Source organism: Perna viridis, chromosome 1, assembly GCF_037379345.1.
Source record: "Perna viridis isolate PV_CMFRI_1.1 ecotype Kerala chromosome 1, ASM3737934v1, whole genome shotgun sequence".
NCBI classification, from domain to species: domain Eukaryota; kingdom Metazoa; phylum Mollusca; class Bivalvia; order Mytilida; family Mytilidae; genus Perna; species Perna viridis.
Window position 1 is genome coordinate 43,647,141 of NC_142445.1, and position 24,391 is coordinate 43,671,531.

The window sequence follows — 24,391 nt, forward strand, 5'->3', positions numbered from 1 at the left end:
CTGATAACTAGAGGCTCTAGAAAGCCTGAATCACTCACCTGGTCCTAAATAGTCTTTATAGCTTTCTAAAGCTGGACCCTTGACCTTACTATTGTCATATGAATCATTTAATCAATACAGAGCACCTAACTTATCCATCTGGTTTTCATATTATAAAATGAATCACTTATTGTAATTTTTTCCCTTCAAGGGCAATAACTCCAACATTAAGCAACAGGTGAGCTAACAATCAGATGATGGCTTTTATTACTAAATCAGCAGTAATAATTATCCCTTTCCCATACACATAAAATTGAAATTGGTAAGCCTGAACTGTTAAAATGTATTAAACAATCTACATAGGCTTGAGGTCATGAGTTTGACCCATTAAGTGACCTAAAATTTTACAAAATGTGATTTTATGGATTTTTTTACATTTTACCATCCATGGTGATTTTTTAGTGTACAAAATGTGTGACCATGGATAGTAAACTGCAAAGAAAATTGGTTAGGGATCTATGAACATAAGCCCTATGAAACAATGCACACCTTCTAGATGTCCATTGACTAAAAATAAAATAAAAAAGACTTGACTTGTTGAACAGTTTAATTACTGTTAAATCCAGCACCATTCTTGTATCACACTGCTTCCTAAGTTTTCATGATGCCATTTTACATAGAATATTAAGGCAGTTTTTAGTCTGTTTACCTAATTGCACTAATAACAGTTGTAGAATGAAAACAACCATACATTGTACAATATACTATTAAAAGATTACACATCTTAAGTTAAACACTATGATATGTAAGGTCCATGAGTTGACCATTATTTCAAATGTTAATTAATGTTCTTAAAGCTTAATTAATTAATGTGAGAAACTAATGGGACAGATATTTAAGTTGTTCTAAAATTAAAATTAAATTTAAAAACAAAAAATGCTTGAGGGGCCACAACTTGATACAAATGCAAAGATTGAATCCTAAACAATTGGAGGAAAGTATGGACACCAATTTAAGCTCTATGCAACTATAAATTACTCTGAAAATACCTTTTTTTTTTTTGGTCAAAAGTGAAAATCTAAAAACTCTGTTGTAATCAGCATATCAAAGAACCACAAGATAGCAAGTAATATTAAAATAAATATGTTGACCCTCTGGACCTTATAGTGGATTATGTTGGAAAGAGTCCAAATTTATAAACCTAAATACATAGTAAGATCTCCCTAAGATTCAATTTTTGACACAAATTTATACCAACTTAAAATTGGTCCCAATATAATAAACCTTAATACATGGTTAGATTTAGCATTTTAAGGAACCGATAAGTCCAGCCTTTCAATTCAACCTCAATGAACTCAGCATGTAAATATTGGAGTAAAATTTTATAAAGATCCATCAATGAACTCAGATTAACACACAAAAACTTCATGGTTGTGGACATTAATGACAACACCATACCATAATAAGACTGCAACATTTTTGTGGTTGTATAAAAAAAAAACTGAAAGTTACAATTGATGTTGTTAAAATGTGTCAGGACACTGAGATTACATTGTGTATTATAAATTACTCACTTGTATGACAATTCAATTTTTGAGAAAAAAAATGTTCCTTCATTTTTTTTCTAAATGAAACCATGTTTACCTACTTATGTGACCACTAAACAAGTCTCGACCAATGTGAGATCATGTTACCATAACAACTACAAGCATAACAAGACCAAGCAACAATAAAAATTTACATTACAGTTTTATGTACATAATAAAATCACATGGCATCAGATTCATAATAACAAATAGTCAAAAATTTATACAAAATGTTGTCATAGTGACTAGAATGGAATGACCTTCAACAAATATGTGATAATAGCATTCAATAACATGATTTTAAAATAGCAGAAATACAAAATATTTAGTTCATATTGAATAAATAAACTCTAAAACCAAAACAAGAATTCTTTAAAAGCACATATAATTGTACTTTTCATTGAACAAATATTCTCCTAAGCACAAATAATTTTTAAAGAAATAAAACAGGATTGCTATATTACTGGGAGCAGGGGAAACTGACAGATAACAAACCATGAATAGATATAGGTATCAACAACAAAAGCACAGAATTTGATTTTTGATATTATAGTTTGATTTCACTAATAAATTTTACATAACTATTATGTTATAAAAGCTGCTCTTTGAAATTTGAAAAACATGAGATTTTAAATTTTGACCATGATTTTTAAAAATAAGCTAGAAAGTTAAATAAATTTCTTAGAAAATACTTAAGTTAGATATCAACTGTAATTAAAGTTTGTCTGCCTGACTTTGAATTTACATCAGGTTTAAAAATATGAAAAAATGCTGTTATTTAGAATTTAAATTTTCCCATGATTTACAAGAAAAGCAAACTACTATGTAGTTCAGGTTGAGCAAAAGTTCAAATAATAAAAAAGTAGAAAGTTACTAGATATTAGAGAATCGTTGAATATACATAATCTATTTTAGTTCTATGAAGACTAAAACAGAAACAAAAGAAATTATTGATAAATTCTGATGAATAAAAACAGCTGTTTAAATACCTTTCAAGGTTCAAGAAAAAGGAAGCTTAAAAATTATTTAGTGAGACTCAGTCTTTTTTTTTTTAGGTTAGGACTAGATTACAACTGTAAATGTGGTTAACATTGTAAAATACAACCACTAAGTAATGAAATGTGTATTAGTTTGGTCCCTATGATGATACAATAGATAATAATGAGGTGTAACATTGCACTTAATACCAATTTCAGTATTACTAGTGAAATTTATGTTGGCTATTCCCAATTTGAAATTGTTAGTATGAGGCAAACTACTGAACTTATACTGACAATATATTCTCTTAAAAGGCAAAATTATAATACCATTTCTTACAGGTTTAAAACAGCATTAAGATATTTTTATTATAAAACAACCTAGATGAAGTCACATCATTTTAATCAATACATGGAAAAGAATTAGATGTGTACATGGTACTGTGTACAGTGCCAGAACCTTGGTAAGATTTCTTGGTTAATTGTATAAAATATTAGTATTACAAAAAGTACAACTGCCAAATACATGACCGATCAGATACACATATATTTAAAAGCTAAGAATAATTGTTATCACTTCTGACTGGCATCAGGAAAATACAGCTGTCATGATTACAATAAAATGGGTCAGAGTGGTCATGTTTACTCTAAGTACATTTGTTAGAGACAGTTTTTACAAATCATGACAAAAAGACTGTCATTAAATAGGTGTAGTAACTGCACCAAGTTATCTATATTTAATTTCTGGGTTACTTTAACAGTTAATTTTGTTTGTGCTGCTCTGAACACATGGCATGAGCACCAACACCAAATTTTGCACTACAGAAGAATGTTCCAGTTTGTCAATGTTCAAGTTGCAGCATAGTCTACTTGTACATAAAGCTGTTTAACACCAATCTAAAAGATACAACAAGCTATTCATTATCAAAGAGCTGAAAAAGGTTGATTGGTTTCATCACATGAATAACATGTATAGTTAAAATACACAATGACTTCTTTTTGTAGATAAAATTGGTGCCAAGCAGCTAATGTCTTATAATGTATATTGTTGGTAATAAAATTTTAATGAATGAATTGTGACTTGGCTTATGTCAACAATATGAAGGTCATCTTAGTATTTTATATAAGAATGAATAAAATATAAGTGTATTACTAATGCAGGTCTCCTTAATATAAAATTGAACAAAACATAATTTAAAAAAAATTGGGAATATATGCTTGTGAATTATCATACCTGAGCAAATATTCCATGAGTAGCACTTAGGATATATCTGGCGTCAGCTTTTGGCTCTACCTCTATTTTAACAGTACCTACATATACATCACTACATAATGTCCAGAAATGAGGATCTTGTACACTTAATACTCCATCTATTTGTGATGCCTGTTTCATAGAAAAAAAGAAAAAAAATCCTATAATTTTCAGACCAACACTTCTCCAAGTTATCAAAAGCAGGATATAACATACAGAATGTACAAGGTTACACTGGTGAATACGCTTCAATCAATTTAAGAGACATGATTCAACCTTAGTCAATGTTACATGTTATTCTTAAGCTTACCTTTTTATCATCAAATATCATTTAAATTCAACACTTAAACAAAAGCCTTGCAAGGAGTTTAGGAGACATTTAATTTGTATATAGTTTGAACATTGAAATAACTCTTAATTGATGTTTCAAATGAAACTAAAAATACTGTAAGCCAGCTCACACAGTGAATACACACGGCCTCATCCCCCACAACAAAATAAATGTAAAAAACTTGTTGGATTATCTCCCTTCAAAGTCCTAAGACAATAAACTATCTAGAACATGTATATCTACATATGATGACCAATCTTCTTATTATATTTAATAAAAATTTCTCCAGCAGCTTAGGAAAATTTACACTAACAAGTGGTGTGGACAAACAGAAAGGGTGATTCCCATACACCCCAAACTTTGTTTTTGCCATAAAGATTGATTGATTGATTGTTGGGGTTTAAAGAGCTATGTTAAATCATTTGATATAGCTGTCCTCACTTTTGTGAAGGGATTAAATGAACAGAAAATAATCAGGAACATCTACAAAAAGAAAGGTGAGATTCCTTTCATGACCACCTATATTGTAACTAAATCATTAAATTCCCAGGAAGTGTTTAGAGTCACATGTATTGTATGAATTACTAATGGATGGACAGTGGCATATTACAACTATAAATGATAGCATTATAAAATGATTGACTTACCCTAGTATAACAACCTGGAAGTAAATGTTCTATTTGTCTAGGAGTTCTCTGCATTAATATACCTACAGAATCTCTTAACAAAGGTAAAACACTGAAAAATAAATTACAAACATAACAGTTATATAAAATTAATTATGTTCCATATTTAAGTTTTCCACATCTTGTCTATATTTACAACTGGAATAGACATAAGGATTTAACTGGTATTCATGGACTAACAGAAAATACTCCCAGTATATGTACCAGAGCATCTAACTGAACTTCTCCACAATAGAAGAAGATAAGGTTGTATGTTTAAATATTTAACATGGACATTAACATCTGAAGTACAAGTAGGAAAAAAAACATTATCTCAGACTGTAAGATGATGAGAAAACATTTTTGCATGCAGAGACCAATATTCAGCTCTTGGAATCTTCAAATAAGTTGTGATCCAAAACCTGAGGGCTAACTAATTGTCTGATGTTTCATTTTTCATGAACTTATTACTTCATAAATTCATAAGACAACACATGACACTTCATAATAGTCATGAATTAGAATATATGATGATGAAGAAAAAATGAATTTTCCATCTCTATTCATCACTCAGAATATCTAGTAGATCTATACATACCAGGTTTGTATGACTTATTTCCATTTTTGGTACTTGATGGAGTATTGGAGAAATTTTGAATTGATGCTTGGCTCTTCCTTTTTGATGACTTAGCATATAGGAGATAAATTATGCTAAATTGCATGTATAGAGTATTGGTAATACACAGACCAATAGACAGTCACACAGACATAAACCCACATACCCAGAAAAAAACTACTACTAGATATAAAAAATACACTAGATACCTACTTCTATCACAGATAAAATGTATACTAACCTTAAGGTAATTAATACTGCTATAAATAATGAACATATAGGATCTGCAGCCATCCAACCAAACTGATGGATCAAAGCAGAAGAAATAATAACACCTACACTTCCCAAAGTATCAGCTAATACATGTAAAAATACACCTGTAAAAGAAATTCAAGGTATCAGGTAATATATATATATATATATAAAAGTAGCAAGTAACACATGTAAAATTACACCATTCTAAAACGTGACAGAAAAAGAAGAATTGATCCCAAAACTATTGAAGATAGTTCAATTAAATTCAATTATTTAGTATTATTTACCAAAAACATGGTAATTTATACCAAATTTGTCCCACAAATCTTATGTTTTTATGTGAGAGATTCTAAAATTTTTATTGATTTTGAGGAAGTCTCCCTTAATGTGAGCTTAATAAAAAATTAATGGTTTAATTGCATGTATCAACCCTTCCATTGCATACAGTATTCTTCCGTGAATATAAAAAATTTCTTTGTTCCAGGAGTGGGTTGCGGTATACATCAGAACAATGAGTTTCAAGATTTTTTTTCTTTAGACATAATTTTCAGGACTCATAAACCGAAGTTGTCACAAAAGACAATATCAACGTTGAGCCATTTTCTAGTATTGAGAACAGTTTTACATGAAATAAACAAATAAAGTTTTACTGCAATTAAATAGTTGTTCTATCCATCAACACCATTTTCTTGCATTTCATAGTTTGTACAAAAAACAAGATTAGCTTCTTATTTTTCTCTCAAAACACACTGTCTTATCATAACTTCCTCCACCTGTGTGTGTGGAGTCTCAAATACACAATAACATGAGTGCCAATCTGTCATCGGCCCCATTGTCATTTAATTATCAAATAACAAAAAGATCAATTTCAAAGGTGAAAACAATTGCCACTAATCCTTTAATCCGCTTGATAAACTGTTTCCAGATGTCAAATATCAATACACATGCTTGGCAAATTAAAACATCTTTTTTTATAGACGGTCAGACTTGATGCCATTGTTTTAGTGAAATACCTGATTTGCATAATAACAGGTAATGTAAACATATTAGCTGACTTGCTGAATAGATCCAATAAATAGCTGTATTTTAATCAATAAACGGCTTGCAAACACAGGGGAACATAAAAAAAATACTTATATTTAAAAGATTAATGATGAAAGGATATGCATTTCAGGGAATTTACCCGAATCCTTTCAACCTGATGTGGTCTTCTTCTGGTGATTCTTCCTCACTTCCCAGTGCGTATTTTACACTGAAACTAACTTTTTTTAGTCAATCTCCCTTACCAAGTAGTGGGTGCATGGTATACATGAATGCACTCTATACATGGAAGAATGCAGTACAGTCTCTAAAATTCGAAATTATATAGATAAGAGATATGAAATGGGAATGAAAAATTAAGAATAAACATACCTTGCATAATCTGTGATTGAGAAGCACTTGCAGGAGTGTGTGAGTGACCATGTCCTCCATGAGAATGGCCATGACCTCCATGTGAATGACCATGACCTTTGTCTTCAAGTCCTATATGATAATTATTATCTTATATAATTCATCTTTCATTATTTTTTTTTAATATTTTAAGGTAAGAGTAAGTTTGTAACATTCATATAGTACTGATTTTACTGAGCAAAGTAATTAATGATCTGCATTTTTAAAAGGACAAAAAATAATACAGTAACATGTTCTCATTTTCATTTCTCAACATGCTGGTTCTACCCAAATACAGGAATAAATTACTGGATTTATTATTTTAAATAAACTTAATCAATGCTAACTTCAGATTAACATTAATATCAACATACCTAATCCATGGCTGTGACCATGTCCACCATGTGAATGGCCATGATCTAAAACCAGATACAAAAAATATGTTCACACATTCACTAAAAACTTACAATAGATATGGATTCAGCATGTCTTAAACAATCAAATCCATTTGTTCTATAAGAATGAAAGGCATTATAAAAGATAAATGTCTTAATGTTTCTGAGCTTCATAATGTAAAGTTTTTCAAAATTTGTGACAGATTCAAAAAGATGTAATAATTTTCACTTAAAACATTTCAACTGTTACAATTTTTATTCCAAATTTTTTTATGCAAGACTGAATTGCAAAATTAATGTTCTTTCAAGTTATCCAGTCCCAAGTAGCATAAAATGTACACATTAGAATGGATGGTCCGTCAACCTACCTCCACCCCCGTGTGAATGTCCATGTCCATGTTGGAAAGCAAATATTCCAATGAGATTCACAATAAAACCAGCTACAGATACTATGAAGAGTCTTTCATGTTTAACCTCTGGTGGTTCTGCCAAACGCTAAAATTGTTATAATCAATTTTATACAATAAGTTAATATAAACAAATATGATAGGACATAAAATTTTTAAATCTGCTAGGTGGTTTCAAAGAATATGCACATACAAATGTCTTCTATGATTGAGAAATGATGACAATAGTAAGAGTCCAAGCAGAAACAAATCACACAATACTTGTCTATGTAGAGGCCATCATCATGATAAATTGACTGCTCAAGAGACAGAAACCTAAACACTGATAATGCCTTGAGCTGCAGGTGAGGGCATTATTAATGTTAAAGACAAATATAACTTCCCAAAAGCAGTCAATTTATTGATAATGGCATCTTCTTTTATAAAGCTATGGTGTTTATTTCATTGAAGAATCTGAAGCAGGCATTACTGTTGATAATGCTTTAGGTATTATAATGTGGTAATGCCCTCTAACATTTTAACACACGTAAGTCAATACCACATAATCATGTTTTTGCCAATAAGAATAGCTCATTCTTCACTGATATGAAATAAATGGAATAAAACATTGTAACAACCTACAATAATAAAAGTAACACATTTTTCTCAGTATATATCATCAATACTTACTTCAACTGCTTCTGAGAAAATGAAGAATCCAATGAAAAGTAGAAATAAACCATTTACAAATCCTGCCATGACTTCAGCTCTCACATATCTAAAATAAAAAATACAATACTTTGCTGGGTGTAGATTATTTAGTCTCCGAAATTAACCACCAGCCCAAAAGCCGGCCAGCGCTGGTAAAAATGCCGGTTGGTTTGCAGAATTGATTACTATATAAGTTCATTAAAAGTTTGAGCTCAGACTTGTTGTCAGATATTTATATGGCAAAGACCACTTTTTACGACTGCTAACTGTAAATAGTTGAGACATGAATGACACAACATTCAAACTTGATAGAACCCTGAATCTGATTGATTCAGAACAGATTCCAACAAGGATAAAAGTGGTAAAGAACTTTCTATTTTGAAATTAAACATAAAACGCATGCCATTTTTACTAATTGTAAATATTTATATGACAAAAATATCTCTCAGACTTTATCCCCATCAAAAAAACTTTAGTGATAATTTCTACAAGTATTATTTTTCTATTTCAAGTTTTTAACCAGCTTCAACATGTTAACAAATCTTACCCGTAAGAATAATTTTCATTAGCTCTCCATCTTGAAATGACTGATGCTGCAAGTCCTGCCAGTAAAGCTGTGCAGTCAAAGAACATGTGGAAGGAGTCAGATATCAAACCTAAACTGTAAATGTAAAACAATCATATCTGAATCTTTACTAAATGAATCGACTGATTAACTTTGGTTGATAGGTTTTGTATTGTTATTGAGGTTTTAGTCCAAAAATAAAAATAACTGACTCACACAGTTTCTGTTCTTTCTAATACACAAAATGTAATGGAAAATATTAGTGATAGACTATGCTGCATGCTGAGAACATAAAAACACACAATTGTGTTAAAACTGTAATCATACACATCAGTCACTGAAGTCATTGATATGCATGGATACAATTTTTAAATGGGTTACTTGAGTAAGAGCTAAGCACAGCAATTTCAGTGGTTCAAGTCAAATTCATATATTCAAGTATTTGTTAAGTCAGTGCAGTGCTTCATCTATACAATGTTCAACACAGAGTATTTTTTACATGTATATCAAATGTTTTAAGGCCAAAAATGGTGATTTAGACCTGAAGCAAATTTTGTTTAGGTAACTTAAAAACATTGAAACTTTTTATTATATCACCATGCCAGGGTATCTTGATCAACAAAATAAAGTAGGAAAATAAACTCATCACAAAGGATAATGAAACTACTCTTTTGATATGTACTTGACAACTCATAGAAAATTCAGTATTTTGCTCTTCTATGAATTTCAATTTTCAATTTAGGCCTTTTCTGAGAAGGATTTTATTTTTCATTTAAAACCTTAACTTACCTGTTAGTCCATATACCATACGCGAGTTCCACAAAGGCAAATGAAAGATTCAATAAAAGGAAGAAAAAAATATTTCTTGATGTTGTTTCTGAAAAAATCAACCTGAAATATAAAATAAAGCAGGGGTTACAATAAGAAAGTTAAAACAACTAATTTAACTTTTAGCTAGATGTAATTAAGGAGCAGTGATTGGGATTAATGGGGCATACACCCAACACACTGAAAGTGCAATATTTGTTCAGGTATTTAGTATCAATAATGGAAAATGTATGATTATTAATATGGTTTATATGAAATTCTGCTTAAAAACATATTTGGAGGGATTAGGAGTCAAAACTCAATTCCTTTGATGATTTTGTGACCTTTTGCTGTACTGTATATATTCAAGTATAAGTCGATCCACCCCTCTTCAGCCAAAAATTTCTAGAACTTAGCCTTGACCAATTTATACATCAGACTGATTTCTGACAGCTGCATTGCTAACATTCCTTATACAATAAGTAGACTTGCTTGATTTGATAACTTCAATAGATGTTGAAATAAATAATTACAAGCCAGACAGGAGTTGTTTTTGTAGAAGTAATTAAATGAAATCAAATTCTTGACAAACCATGTGAATTGTTTTCATACGGCCATTTTTTCATATATTCTAAATTTGGTACAAGCAATAACCCAAATCAAAATCTTAAAAATCGGGAGCAACAAAGAATAAAACAGAAAGGTAATGATACTACAACAACTCATTTTTTAAGATATTTCAATAAGTTAAGAGGTTTCATCTTAACTTTTGTAATGCAGTTACCTTTGGTTTTGTAGTAGGTACTTTTCATCATTTTCTTTTATAAAAATGTATGAAATTTTAAAATTCAGGAGGTACCTTTCAGTAGCTTAGGAGGGTAAAAGTACCTAGTACTGCCACTTAATGAAAGGCTTGGTGTACACAGGAAAAATGCAATACACAAAATGGATGAGTGGGAAATACAAATAAAATCATAGAAGATCAATATTGTGGCAAAATAAAGACTAAACAGTAAATTTCAATTTACAGCCCCATATTTTAGCTGTAAAAGGTAGAAGACGAAGACAGTTTTCCTAAAACTGATGTTTACAATTTAAACATTGGGATAAACTGCAGTTCAATGTTGGGTATCGTGCTCATGTCAATTATCAAGCTGAAAATTTTTGTTCAAAAGCTAGATCTTGTTTATAAGTTGGAACCCTTCCCAGCAGTTAAAAACTTAATATAAAAAAATTTGACTTACAGGACAGTACATGTATATATGAAAGACATTTACTTTTGACACAGAACGGTAGCAGACACATACATAATTTTTCACCAGATTTATGAAATATTCTGTTAGATCCAGGTTTTCAAAATCGTGTCTGCTACTTTTAGAACTAAAAGTAACAAGCTCTGTCTACTCCCATATCGCGCCACTTCACGTGTATTACAATTCAAAATGTCAAGGCAGCAAATATGGTATCAGCATAAACGAAAGTGATTCCAAAATCAAACTAGGTAGGTAGGACATGCCTGATTTCCACTTGAAAATTGTTAAAAGTGGTTGACTGATTTGGATGCCCACTGGTTTATCGGCTTAGCCAACTGGTTATACAAAACAAAACGATTCAAGATGGGCAAAACAGGACGAAAAATGTAAAACAGTGGGTGGCCAAATCAGTAAATAGCTCCAGACGCAGAATCCCAAAAGGGATTAGGTTGCAGGGTCAGAAGAAATTTGGACTAATCAAGATTAAGGAAAGCAAGAGGTGCCTGCATCAATCTTCAGGGTATCTGGAAGTAGGTATTTAACAGGTAGTCTCCCAATATGGCGTAATCATTGGGACTATGGTTAACACCTGTTGAGGACTAATATGGCATATTTTGCCATATGCTACAATTGTTACCTGAAAGCAGCTTTGATTTTTTCTGTAAATACCCAAGACGGGCGATAATCCTTGTCCCCTTTATGTAACGGCAACATAGTTGAAATATATAAAGAAGTGGCTACTTTTTTCTACTTCATTTACACTGGAAGAATATAAGACACGTCGCTCACACCGTTTTCCGGGGAATAATTTTGTTTAGCTTTTAGTTTCGTAGTGCCTGGTTTCCGGTTATATTATTCTGTATTTGCTTAATAGTAAATTATTATCTGTCATAAAATATATTTTTTAGGAATAATAGCAAACTGTTGATAGAATAATATAAGCAAAATTAAGCATAACAACACTTTGACACACGTTTTTTTCAAATCCGAAACAATGGCTGGGTTTTGGAAATAATATCCTAAACATTTCTGTTCTTTTCACCTCCTTAGAATGCAAACTGAAAATTGAAAAATATGTTTGTTGGTTATATCTAAAAGATGCATTGTAGCAAATATTTGCACGGTTTCAAACCAATTTATCGATGCAAGGCCGCAAGTAAATTTTCATCAGCTGGTTATTCGACAAAAAGCCCGTTCAGACCAAAAACTGCTGTTGTATTATCCAAAGTAACCAGATACGAATTTGAAAAGCACAGATTTCCTGATTATTCAGAGAAACAGTTAAGAAACCATGTACGCTGTATATCAGATAATATGATAAAAGTGTAAGCCTCAGCCACTCAGGTTCTGAACATCCAAACAAGTCCCAAGTTTAGTGAGGTTTAGTGAGGCGATGCTTCCCACATGCCTTTTGCAAACTTAGAACCCCAAAGTCTAATTTAAAATCGATTACAGCTTTTCTTCTTATTTATAAAAAGAATCTTATAAACAATCTTTTGAACAGATAATAGGGAGAATTTAAAATTTTAATTTCTGTATTTGAAGTTACAAATGAATGTGCAATTGAAAAATAAGGAATTTTCCGTCTCGTCAGATGGACATGATAGTTTTGAATTGCTCACTGAAATTTTGAATTCCTTTAATTCAGCAATCAAATTAAAGTGTGATGTCACACCAAACAATGAGAATTAATGAAAATGCGACAAATATTCAACTTGTAGTCAGAATAGTAGTGATAGGAATTGATCAAAATTTCTGGATGTGTGACCTTCAATACCATATTGCCAGAATGCCTCTATTATATAGTTTGGATATTATATCATATGTAAATGTGTGAAATCATTATCAATAAAGCCACATGTTGACTTGAGGCCTGTCCACACCTGGCCAACAGACAACTAATAAAATCATCCAATGTTACAGTTAAAAATAGAACATATTGTCTGTCAACAGAAAGATAAATAATTCTTTAGATTTTTGACGACTTGTCAGTTCAATATGTCTGTTGGCCATGTTGTTCATAAAGTAAAGAAACAAAACTAGATTTGTAAATTTACATTTAGTTTGTGTTTTCTCAGTTCAACAGTTGTAATTATTTGGTCATTTTGTTGCACTTTATCAATAAATCCCAGAAAGTTCTAATGGGGGAAACTTCCAGTCAGACTGAAATCATGCTCTTTGTGCTTTTTATGTTATATTCTAAATTTGTGTGTTTATTACTGGTTTGAGGACTATGTCCTTTATTACTGGTTTGAGGACTATGTCCTTTATCGTCAATTCTTTTTTCTATCCTTCTGCACACATACTTTCACACTTCTTCTGGTTTGTAAATTTGGAACAACAACTAACATGTCACATGATACATGTAACTGTCAATGATTTCTGAAATCCCTTGTAAAGAAAAAGATACTACATGTTATTATGCCAGACTTAAAGCTTTTTGTTCATCCGTACTTTTTTAATGTACATACTCCACTTCCAAAATGGTATAAAAATTTCTGAAGGGCTACATAAAATACAGCTTTATTATTTTCAATTCAGACATCAGTTGCATGTACATAAGATTACATGACTTTCATGTGGTAAATGTATATGGTTTAATAACTAACAGGCCAATTTAAATTAACATGCTTCTGATATAAAGTGGATGTTAAGATGATAAAATACTATTAAATAGGAAATATGTTTTATTTCTATTCATTTGATTAAGCCAAAGTACATGTAAGTGTCAAACAGTACTCCAGAACAACTTTGGGAAATGCATTACAGAAAGTGCCTAACAAAAAATAATATAAGTTGTGACATGGCTTAATTTTAAAACCGTACATATGAATTATAAAAACTGTCTTTCAAGTTTAAATACATTGTAGCTGTCAATTACCTGGTTATTTATTACAAGATCATCATAATTGACAGCTATTTAAATTTGAAAGACAGCTTTAATGTACTGCTTGACAGAAACCCTGAAGCTCATGAGAAAATTAAGGACATCAAAAATTTACTTGGACTGTTGGACATGGACAGATCAAGTTTTAAAACACTCAGAAGCCTAGCTATATTTGTATGGAAATCAGTATCATTCTACTTCAATTGCTATAACAATTAAAAAAAAAACAAAATACAAATAAAATGTTTTTAAAAAATAAGAAAGTGAGGCCCAAATTTTTGGCCTTATGGTTTTAGTCGGGAGCAAATAGCATGGGACAAGATGACAGAACCATGATTGACTACCTAGGTGAGGAAAGTAAAATTACCTGAGGAGTCTAAAAATTTAAGATTATTTTTTTATGAAATTTATTTGCTTTTTAGTTAGACAGTAAGAGATCTGATTATGAAGGTCTTAAAGGAAGACATAACCACCACCAGGAATGTGTTACCTTAATAGAAAAGACATTAAGGTATGATGTCAAATTATCCTAATTATAGCATCTGTTTGAGATAAGTTAGAAATATATCTTTTAACAAGGAAGTAGTATCTAAAATGATGTAAATACCAATTTTTGAAAAGACTGGAAAAATTATAAAAAGTTAATTTTAAAAAGGCTCTTTTTAAGGGGGTATTTTTGGCATGAAATATAGCTGCAAAAAAATAGTGGTCATGTAATTTTACTGCTCTGTTATAGGCTTCATGATCATTGTCTTTTTCCATAAGGCAGCTGTTAAGCTGTTTAGTTTTTTGTTTTGTTTTGTTTTTTTTTTTGGAGGGGGGGTCTGCACAATAGCTTGAATATTAAAAAACTGTATTGGTCTCTATAAAGTTAGATTACAAGGCTCCATACCACAAAAAGTAGCATGGGTTTGATTTAGGAGGTTATGACTTGAACTGTTTAGAAGGTATGGGCTAAAACAATCTTTTTTTTTGTTTCTGCACAATGAATTGAGAGTACAAATAAGCATTGTCATGTGTTATGATATTTTTATACAAAACTAAATGTATGCTGAATTAATATAATATAAAATACCGGTAATACAATGTACATATAATGGGCAGGTTAGGTGAATAATTTTAACTTGATATTTTCATATAGGTAATTGTATTTTTACAGTTCCACTTTCATGAATCTGATCAAGTTTGGAAAATAGAAATTCAATGTTCAGTACTTCATCGTTTAGTATTTAAATTGTTCAGTTTGTTTTTTTTTTAAGTTTCTGAAAGTACTAATTAGAGCCCACCACAAAAAAGTGATTACCGGTACACTGTCCATTCTTTACAAACTAGTGTCCAGGCTGTAACTTTTTTTGTCTTTCAATATAAACTTGTGATATTTGGCATATGGGTAGATCATTTAGTGGATAGTGGCCTATGACCTTGGACTTTGATCTCAAGGTCAAATTCCTGGTTTTTTCAGTAACAAACTAGTGTCCTGGCTGTAACTTTTTTGTGTTTGATGTGGCCTTTTGAAATTTTGCATGTGGGTAATCATGTAAAGATGGTGAGCTGCGTTCCAAGGATATTGGCTTGTGACCTTGAACTTTGACCTCAAATCAAATTCCTGTTTTTTTTCAGTGACTAACTAGTGTCCAGGCTGTAACTTTCTTGGCTTTCGATGTGGGCATTTGATATTTGGCATGTGGGTAGATCTCTTAAAGATATGTTACATACCATCATGGATAGTTGCATATGACCTTGAACTTTGACCTCAAGATCAAATTCTTGTTTCTATTTAATATGAGTGCCGCATTAAAAACTGAAAATATTGAGTTGGGAAGCTTTTCTCAAATCCATTTTGTATTGAGCCCACATAGATGGATTCTATTTCAAAGATTTCTAGTTATGTCTGAATTGTCAACAAACTGAAATGCTTACAATAAGCAGTCTATCTATGTAATGGTAGACCTTTGCTATTACCTTATTTATCTGTCTGTCCATCCTTCTATTACATTTTTGTGGAACGTATTATTGGAGGGAAAACATAGATATTTGGTATATTGCTTTTTTGTGGTTACTTGTACCATGTCTTCCCTTACCATGTTCCTCGCTTATGTACTTCCTGTTTACTATATAACCATGATATAGGGTGCTACATCTTATTGCTACTCAAATATACATGTATCATGATATTTTTTATTTTCCATATATATTGCTTATACATTTATTTACCTTTGTAGAACTCATGGCATTGATGCCAAAGTTGTGAAGAGATTTGATCTGGATAACAAGTTGATTGAATGGGCTGATGTTATATTCACTGCTGGTGGTGATGGAACATTTCTTTTGGCTGCTGACAAAGTCAGAGGTCATGATAAACCTGTGATTGGCTTCAATACTGATCCTCATAGGTAAAATAATGATATAAAACTCTTCTTTGGTCCTTTAGCATTTATGGTTTTCCTAAAATACAAAAGTACCAATCATATAGTATTGCAAATTTTGATATGTTTCAAGGAGTAACCTATCATCAGCAGCATTAAAATCAAAGACAAGGGAAGATTTTAATCCCAGAAAAATTGCAGACAAGAAGTTCTTAAATTCAAAAGTATCAAAATAGAAACCCAAATTCAGCACTAAGAAGTTCTACCATGTGCAATGAAAACAACAAAGCCTTGATGTTTTTCATGTTGCTCAGATAGTAATTATCTTAGTGTATTAATCAGTTAACTACATTAATAATTGTGAGTAAAGCACCTGTTTTATTCAACGATCTACAAGTAATAAAGACATATTGTAAGACAATATCCTTCCTGTTACTTTGTGTGAACAGTACACTTGAGTACATACAAAAACTCCAGTCAATTTAAGTACATATGTTTTCATTTTGTCTATTCAACTCTATAGATCAGCTGGTTGTCTATGTTTACCTAAAGATGAATATTCTGCAATCAAATGTGATGCTGCCATTAAAAGACTTCTAGATGGAGATTTCAGGTAGATAAAAAACCAAGTGAATAAATAACATCATTTCTTAAACTATTCTGAGGTCTCTTCATTGTTCAATGGCTGCTCAATGCTCATATCATTTATTGCAAAAAATTTACCTCATATGAGGAATAGGTTAACAATATTATAATTTTGCTGCAAATTTAACATTATTCCATTTTTCTTATTGCCTTTTTGTTTGTTTCTCAAGCACTGGGAATGCACTTTAAAATAATCAGCAACAATTTCTGAAATAATTTTACCTAAAACTAGTTTTGAAAATGCTTATAAAAATAATAATTTCAGTATTGATGACAGAATATTGCATTGGTATACCTGTGATATTTTCTGCCTCAACTTAAAAAAGTTGCCATTATTTATTGCATCTCTTATTTTAAAATATTTTCTTATGATTTTTTTTTATTTTAGTTCAAATGCTCAATTGTTAGACATAGTTTCAAAGAATTGTGTTAAGTCTTATTTGTATGCATTTAAGTCTATTTAATGTGAAAATTGCAGATGGCTTCGTAGACAGAGAATAAGAATAACTGTTTCTGGACATAGTGAAAAACTGACACCTATAGAACTAAAGGACCAACAGTTATTATATCATGAACATAGATTTTTAGACCATGTGCATGAAAACCAAGAATGTATGAAGCCTGTAAAATGTGATGAAACTATAAACTCACAGGTTTTACCAATAGTGGCTTTAAATGAAGTATTTATTGGAGAAGCTCTGTCTTCAAGGTAATAATAAATTTAAGTTGATAGGCAGTTGATTAAATTATAACTTTATGAGTACAGAGACTTCACATGAGTTACTACAGGGAGTATACATGTGATATACCATCTTTTCACAAATAAGATGCTCTTTATGTAATGTATTGAAATATACCTTTTTAGATGAAAAGTATATTGTTTAAAATGCAGGCAAGTTTGTATAATATTCAATTTGCTTTCCCTTTATTAAGAAACAACATTTTTAGGGTATATCCTTCATTTGTCTAATGGTAGATTTCTTAAAGCTAGTGGACAGCTGTGGGATTATTCTCCAACTGAGAAACTGAGTCACACCAAAGACTTTAGAATTGGTAGGCTTTGCTTCTCCCAAAGCACACAGCATATAGGAGATAGTTTGATGTCTGGTTGGCTCAGAATCAGAATAATGTGTCAGGATGAGGTGACATGCCTACCTTTGTAAATTAATCTCAATTACCTTCTTAATCTTGTATGCATTATCCTATTCATTGTAGAGTCTCTTATTATGAAATGCAGATTGACAATGAACCAAGAATGAAAGAGAAAAGTTCTGGTATTACAATATGTACGGGAACAGGTTCAACATCATGGCACTTTCACATTAACCAATTGTCCACTGATGCTGTTGAAAATATTCTCAGTATTTGTAAGTCATTTTAAATCCTTTCTTAAAGTTAAATTTTGGTTTTGGATTTCTGTAACGATAATAAAGAATTAATTACATGGAAAGCATTGAAATTCATTGAAAAAAGGGAGATAGCTCTTTAATTTGAGCTAAAATTTGGTTGCTTTGTTAAATGTTATGGAACTTTAAGACCCTTTTCTGAGCAATCCATGGTAGTTTCAAAACATACTTTATACTTTTTTGACATACATATGGCATTTACATTACATTGAAAGAAAAATTCAGTTGGATAAAATTTACCCTGTGTTACTCATATCATAGGATCTGCCTGATTTTTACATGAACAGCCTCTTACAGGTTTGTTGATTTTTATTTCAGCAAATAGTCTTTCCAGTAACAAATTTCCTGTTGATGATACTGCTTTGATAAAAGAGGTGACCAATAGATTTAATGAGTCTTTAGTTTTTGACCCCAGTGAACCTCGTATGGCTTACACAATCAGGGATCCTGTACGGAATGGTAAATACTGATATAATACAACTAATGACTCCACATGACTAGTGTTAATTAATTTTTTGTTTATCTTAAGTTCAGAAACTAGCACGAATAAGTAAATCATTAAAACATTCTTTAGCAAATACTTTCTTCTTGCCATTCAATCAAAGTTTGTATCATGAGTTCATGTTTTTAACTTTTCATTTTGATTTGTTTCCATTTCAGATGTGTTTAAAGTTCCATGTGTTAAAGGTTTTGCTAACAAGTAAGTAAAATAAATCTTGGAATATTAAGTACCAGTCCACATAAAATTCAGACTCCGCCTGTGGTAAATTGATTCATGTTGAAGAAAAACCTACCAAACAAATCATGCTACTTTACTTTCACAGAACAGTAACCATATCTGCATTTAGGTCTGCACTTTTGAGAAAACCATACATTCATCTCACACTAAAATCAACCAAATCCAACCAAATCAAGAACAATAACTCTTACAAAGTGCTAATTTCATGCACACTCTATGTAATTTTTATCATAAAAGCGCAACAACCGAATAAAAACTAAGACTAGTTATGTGATCAGTGACTGTTTGTGAACAAGAAATAAAACTGAATTAGGTGGGTTTTTGACATGCATGAATCACCTTCTGCCTGATTTTTGAATGACTGCTACTTAATGGGAATGTTTCTTAATTGCTACTAATTGACTTTGTATGTTTAAAGGAATAAGGGTTGAAAGCAAGTTCTGATAGCATGCAAATTCATTGGAGTTGCTGATTTGTTATAAGTACTCCAATTACTGTTGAACTTTTTTATTTTATTGTCTCTGCCTTGAGGTGTCCAGGCCTCAGTACCATAAAACTTGAAAAATTACTTACTGTGTAAGTACTATTGTTTGTTGGGTACCAATTTTTTGGTTTTCATGGTAGGTCAAAATTTGAAATTTGGTTTCTCAAAACCACGAATTCAAGAATTCATGAACTTTTTTTTGCAAAATCATACAGACAGAAACATTTTCAGTTAAATATTAGTGTTTAAAAGATGTAAATATAATATGTTCAAAATATTTTTTAAAAAATTTTGACATAAAAATTTGTTTGGTCAAATTACAAATATGAACTGTAAGAAGCCCTTTTAAAAAAGAGATCATTGGCAGGGAAATGTTCTATAGAAATTTAATGAGAGTTTTAGTTTTTTTTTAATACTACAGGAAAAAAAGTTCAGTCACCCCTAGTTTTCTTTTTGAAAGATAAAAAAGTGTCACTTCATTGTTCTTTATATAAATTTATTAGAAATCTTATCTACCAGTTTTTTTAATAGTATGTGAAATGGTGAAAAGTCCCTACAGAATCCATATAATATAAAATAGCCATATTTTTAAGGGAGATAACTCTGTGAATGACACTAAAATACAATAGAAAATATTTGATTTTTCATGTGCATTATCTCCTAAGAGTGAATGAATAAATATACATTTCGTAATATAGGCCTTTAAAGCAACTCTTATAATAACAAAAATAAAAATATGTAGCCTTTTTTTAGGTGTATCACATTTTACAGAATCTTACTGACAGATAATTTTTTTTCTTACTGATTCAGGACTTTCTAGTAAGAATTCCTGTGTTTCACATAACAATGCATAAAAATCTTTAATTGTACACAAAACCTGTAAAAAAAATATATGTAAAAGTCTTTAATGTAAAAGTAAATCTGTATAAACAGAAGTAAACAGATAATCTTTATGTTTTTCTTCACACATTTTGAATTGATGCAAAGGGAATTAAACTATGAGGTAATAATGTAAAATCTGAAGGTATAAATCTTCATTTACAGGATCCAAGTGCGCAGTAGAATGTGGGATGCACATCTTGTGATAGATGGAGGATTTTCTTACAAGTTTAACGATGGAGCTGTAGCGACTTTAGAGATCAGAGATGAGGATGCGTTAAAAAGTGTAGCTTTTGACTAATGAAATGGTTTTGTTTATGTTTATAGTATCAAACAGAAGTTTTGTGCCAATTGGGATCTTATTGCTACATTGATGGTTTAGAGCTTTATAGGATATAATGAAGTTTGCATATTAAATTTTTTTACTTTGTTTATTTTTACAGTTATAAAATTGTAAGTCTGCAAAAGTTTTAATCATATCAAACAACATCTATTTAAATATGGCAATAAGAAGTCAGTAGCTTTGTATATTTAGATAAGCTGTTATATCTGTTAGGTAACTGAAGTAAGTTGTTGCAGTTTCTCTATGTAAAACTTTATATTAAAGTGTTAAAACTTTTTGTTTATCTATAAAAGATCTGTGTGAGATCATTCCATCACTTGGCATCTGTTGATGTCTATCACTCTTGATTTATATTTTATGATTTGATTTGATTTTTTTTTTTTTTGATTTTATATTATATTTTACTTCTGAAGCCCTAATCTTACCTTTGGTCAAAGTGATATGACAACTTTTTGCATTTTTTTTTAATCTAAATTGGCAATTTTTAACTTTTATGGCTTATCAAAAACATAAAAAGAAAATTGCAGCTTGACAAGTTGTAAAAAATCATAAAGACTAAAACCATTTCAACTTTTTTTGTTTCAACTTAAAAATAAAATGCTTCCTAGAGCATAACTTGTTACAACTGCAATTGTTTAATCCTGACACAACATTCAAACTTAAACATCTCTTAATTTGAATTGTACTTAAAATGTTTGACAATATTCTGACCAGATGGAAAAGTAGTCAAAGATCTATAGACTTTAAATTTTTGCTGTTTTATAATCAGAGAGATAACTGTTGACATGTAGGTTGTGCTTAATCATTAGGGCTATGCTGTAATTGTAACAAAGTGGTGTGATATTTCTTTGTAAAGGTTATTGCCTTTTTTTGCCCAATTGACACAATTTTCACCATTTTTGCTAATAACTCAAATAATGTGAAACTGAGACTAATTAGGGCTACAGTAGTTTTATTCGGTCAAAATTGTACCTTCATTAATGATAAGAATTTTTATTTATTTTAAGGTCCAGTCGAGTGATTCTGGCTCTTTAAAGCCATTTGTTTGTTAAAGTTGATATTGCTGTGATTTTTAAAGGTTCCATTTTTTACATTAAAAATAGGAGAAAGAAATCATCAGAAAGCTGATCTGTGTAAAGGTGTGCAAATCAATGAATCATGTGTTTGTAGTAGATTTTGCTCAGTTTTAGACTTGATGTGCTTAATGTTTTCAAACCTGTGATTATTTTTTCGTATTTACTACCGATTTTCTAAACTTCTGCTTGTCCTTTTTTACCTTGCAATTGGCAGGAGTCAATTAATTTATTGATTTATATAAAAATCATTGATAAATATATACAGCAGTTGTTCATGCCCTTATTCAGTCATGTGTCATCCACACTGATACATTTACTTGGCTTAGCATGTATATACTTGTTTGATTTAGTGTGTATTTTGACCATGTAAGCACATTCCTAATTGATACAGGTAAACAGTCCATTTCTGTCATTAATTTTAATTTTAAAGTAAAAATTGATAAGGTATATGGCTGATTTCGTACTATAGTAGTATTTATCTAGCAAAATGTTAACAGATTTTGTATAGTTTTTTTTTTCATACTCTTGATATTTAAGGATTCAAAGTGCAGAAAACCCACCAAATATATGATGCTTTTAGGATTAACATATGCCATATCATTAATTATAGTCCATTTTGCATACAAATCTGTAGTTAAGAGAAAACCATATATCCATCCCCCTCTTAAATTAACCAAATCAAGAACGGTAACTCTTGCAATGTTACAATTTCATTTACATTCTATATAATTGTTATTGCAAAAATGGATTTTTGACTCCTTTCTGATATTTATAAAGACTACTACTTGGAGCCAGTATTTTGTTCGTAGAAAATTTATGAGTAAATACTATAATAAAGATACTTAAATATATTAAAACAATGAATTTTGACTTCGTGATAAAGAAGCTTTTGTTATTTGATGATCAATGTAAAAAAAATATAATTTATTCTGACAGCACAACATGTTTAGAACACTTTTGTTCACTTTTTTACTTTACCTGTAAGAGAGCAGTATTCTTTTATCTTATTTTTGTTGTTTTTGATCCTTCAAGATAAATATACCTTATGTCACCGGTCTATCACTGGAAATTCCCTACTATTTCTGAACACAACACAAAAATATAGTCCAAATGTAATTCCTTTTGTATCATTCAATACCTCTTTTATAACAAGTAAATATGTTTCTTGCAATTTATCTGCTCAATAATATTCTATTATTTATGCAAATAAAATTAAGATCTAGTCTTCATATCAACTCAAGATTTGAGGGACTCCTTTTTGGCCTTGAAAGATATTTAGTAATAAATTTACATTTAGGGAATTTATTTCTTTGCAGTAATGTGTCTGGAAGGATAAAACGTGTTTAAAAAAAATTTTTCATTCTACAACACTTATGTCAATTTATCCATCCTATCATTAATATTGTACCATTTATCAACAGGAAGTGAATGGCAGTGATTTTAACCAAGTAAAATTGGCAGAAAAATTCAAATTCAAATTGATAAAAGTGTCTAGATTTTGAAAATCTTGTGTTAAGGAAATTATTTTCTTAAGCTGGTATTGGTTTTATTTAAGTATAATTGTTATGTAGGAGAAATGCTCAGTTAATATAGCTTTTGAATGTACATGCACATTAACTTTTGGATAGATTTAAAATTGGGGAAACAGGTGAATTGGAACGAAAATTTGTAAATGTGTGAAGTTAGATCAGTAGTATAGATTGACTTTCATTTTATACTTATTAAAGCTGCATTAGCTGCCAAATTTGTTCAGTTTTGATTCTACTGAATTTTGCTGATTCAGTGCTAATGCAGTTGAAGCTATTGATGTCAATGATACATACAGAATATTGTGAAAACAATGTTTTTTTTTAGTCAGAGAATATCGATAGGTCTGATCTAATTATTTTTTGCCATACTTCCGAAGATTGCCGACAGGACATTCACGAGGGTTAAAAATACTTTAACCTTGGCAAAAAATAACAATAATGGATACACAGGTAAGCACGTGTCTTTTTTTTTCATTTCCTTTGATCTATATCTTGATTCGTTTTCAAATAAATAATGACCATATTTGAGCCACATTATATCACAATATGTAAATTCAAAAGGATCCTTGCGTTTTATTTGAACTTTTTTTCTTTTACAGCCTGAGTCCGTCGGACTTCCTTGCCGTTAAATAACCACTTTCACTTTGCAATCATTTTTTTTTTATTAAAGAAGCGACCTTTACAGCACATGCACAGATTAAGGTCACCAGAAGTCACATGCTTCCAAACTTATCTAGGTCAATTTTTTGTCTTTGCAAGACAATAAATATATAGACACCTATTTCATGTATTTAATGCATTTTATTTGTGGACATCAAATGAAATTGT

At 30.5% G+C, this 24,391-nt stretch overlaps 2 protein-coding genes across 2 annotated transcripts; one reads left to right on the forward strand and one right to left on the reverse strand.

Moving 5' to 3' along the window:
- Positions 1 to 568: 568 nt before the first annotated feature.
- On the reverse strand, positions 569 to 12,043 carry LOC148628894 (zinc transporter 7-B-like). Its single transcript, XM_088596482.1, has 11 exons — positions 11,847 to 12,043; positions 9,939 to 10,040; positions 9,132 to 9,245; positions 8,564 to 8,651; positions 7,856 to 7,982; positions 7,467 to 7,511; positions 7,075 to 7,185; positions 5,648 to 5,783; positions 4,773 to 4,863; positions 3,777 to 3,926; positions 569 to 3,439 (listed from the first exon to the last, which is right to left on the reverse strand). Exons 1-11 carry the CDS (start codon positions 11,921 to 11,923, stop codon positions 3,392 to 3,394), a joined length of 1,089 nt encoding a protein of 362 aa, XP_088452608.1. The 5' UTR covers positions 11,924 to 12,043; the 3' UTR covers positions 569 to 3,391.
- A 154-nt stretch (positions 12,044 to 12,197) lies between these two features.
- Positions 12,198 to 23,778, forward strand: LOC148628895 (NAD kinase 2, mitochondrial-like). Its single transcript, XM_088596495.1, has 9 exons — positions 12,198 to 12,502; positions 14,519 to 14,607; positions 16,319 to 16,489; positions 16,986 to 17,075; positions 17,586 to 17,816; positions 18,323 to 18,474; positions 18,832 to 18,972; positions 19,174 to 19,213; positions 20,781 to 23,778. Exons 1-9 carry the CDS (start codon positions 12,308 to 12,310, stop codon positions 20,914 to 20,916), a joined length of 1,245 nt encoding a protein of 414 aa, XP_088452621.1. The 5' UTR covers positions 12,198 to 12,307; the 3' UTR covers positions 20,917 to 23,778.
- Positions 23,779 to 24,391: the final 613 nt, after the last annotated feature.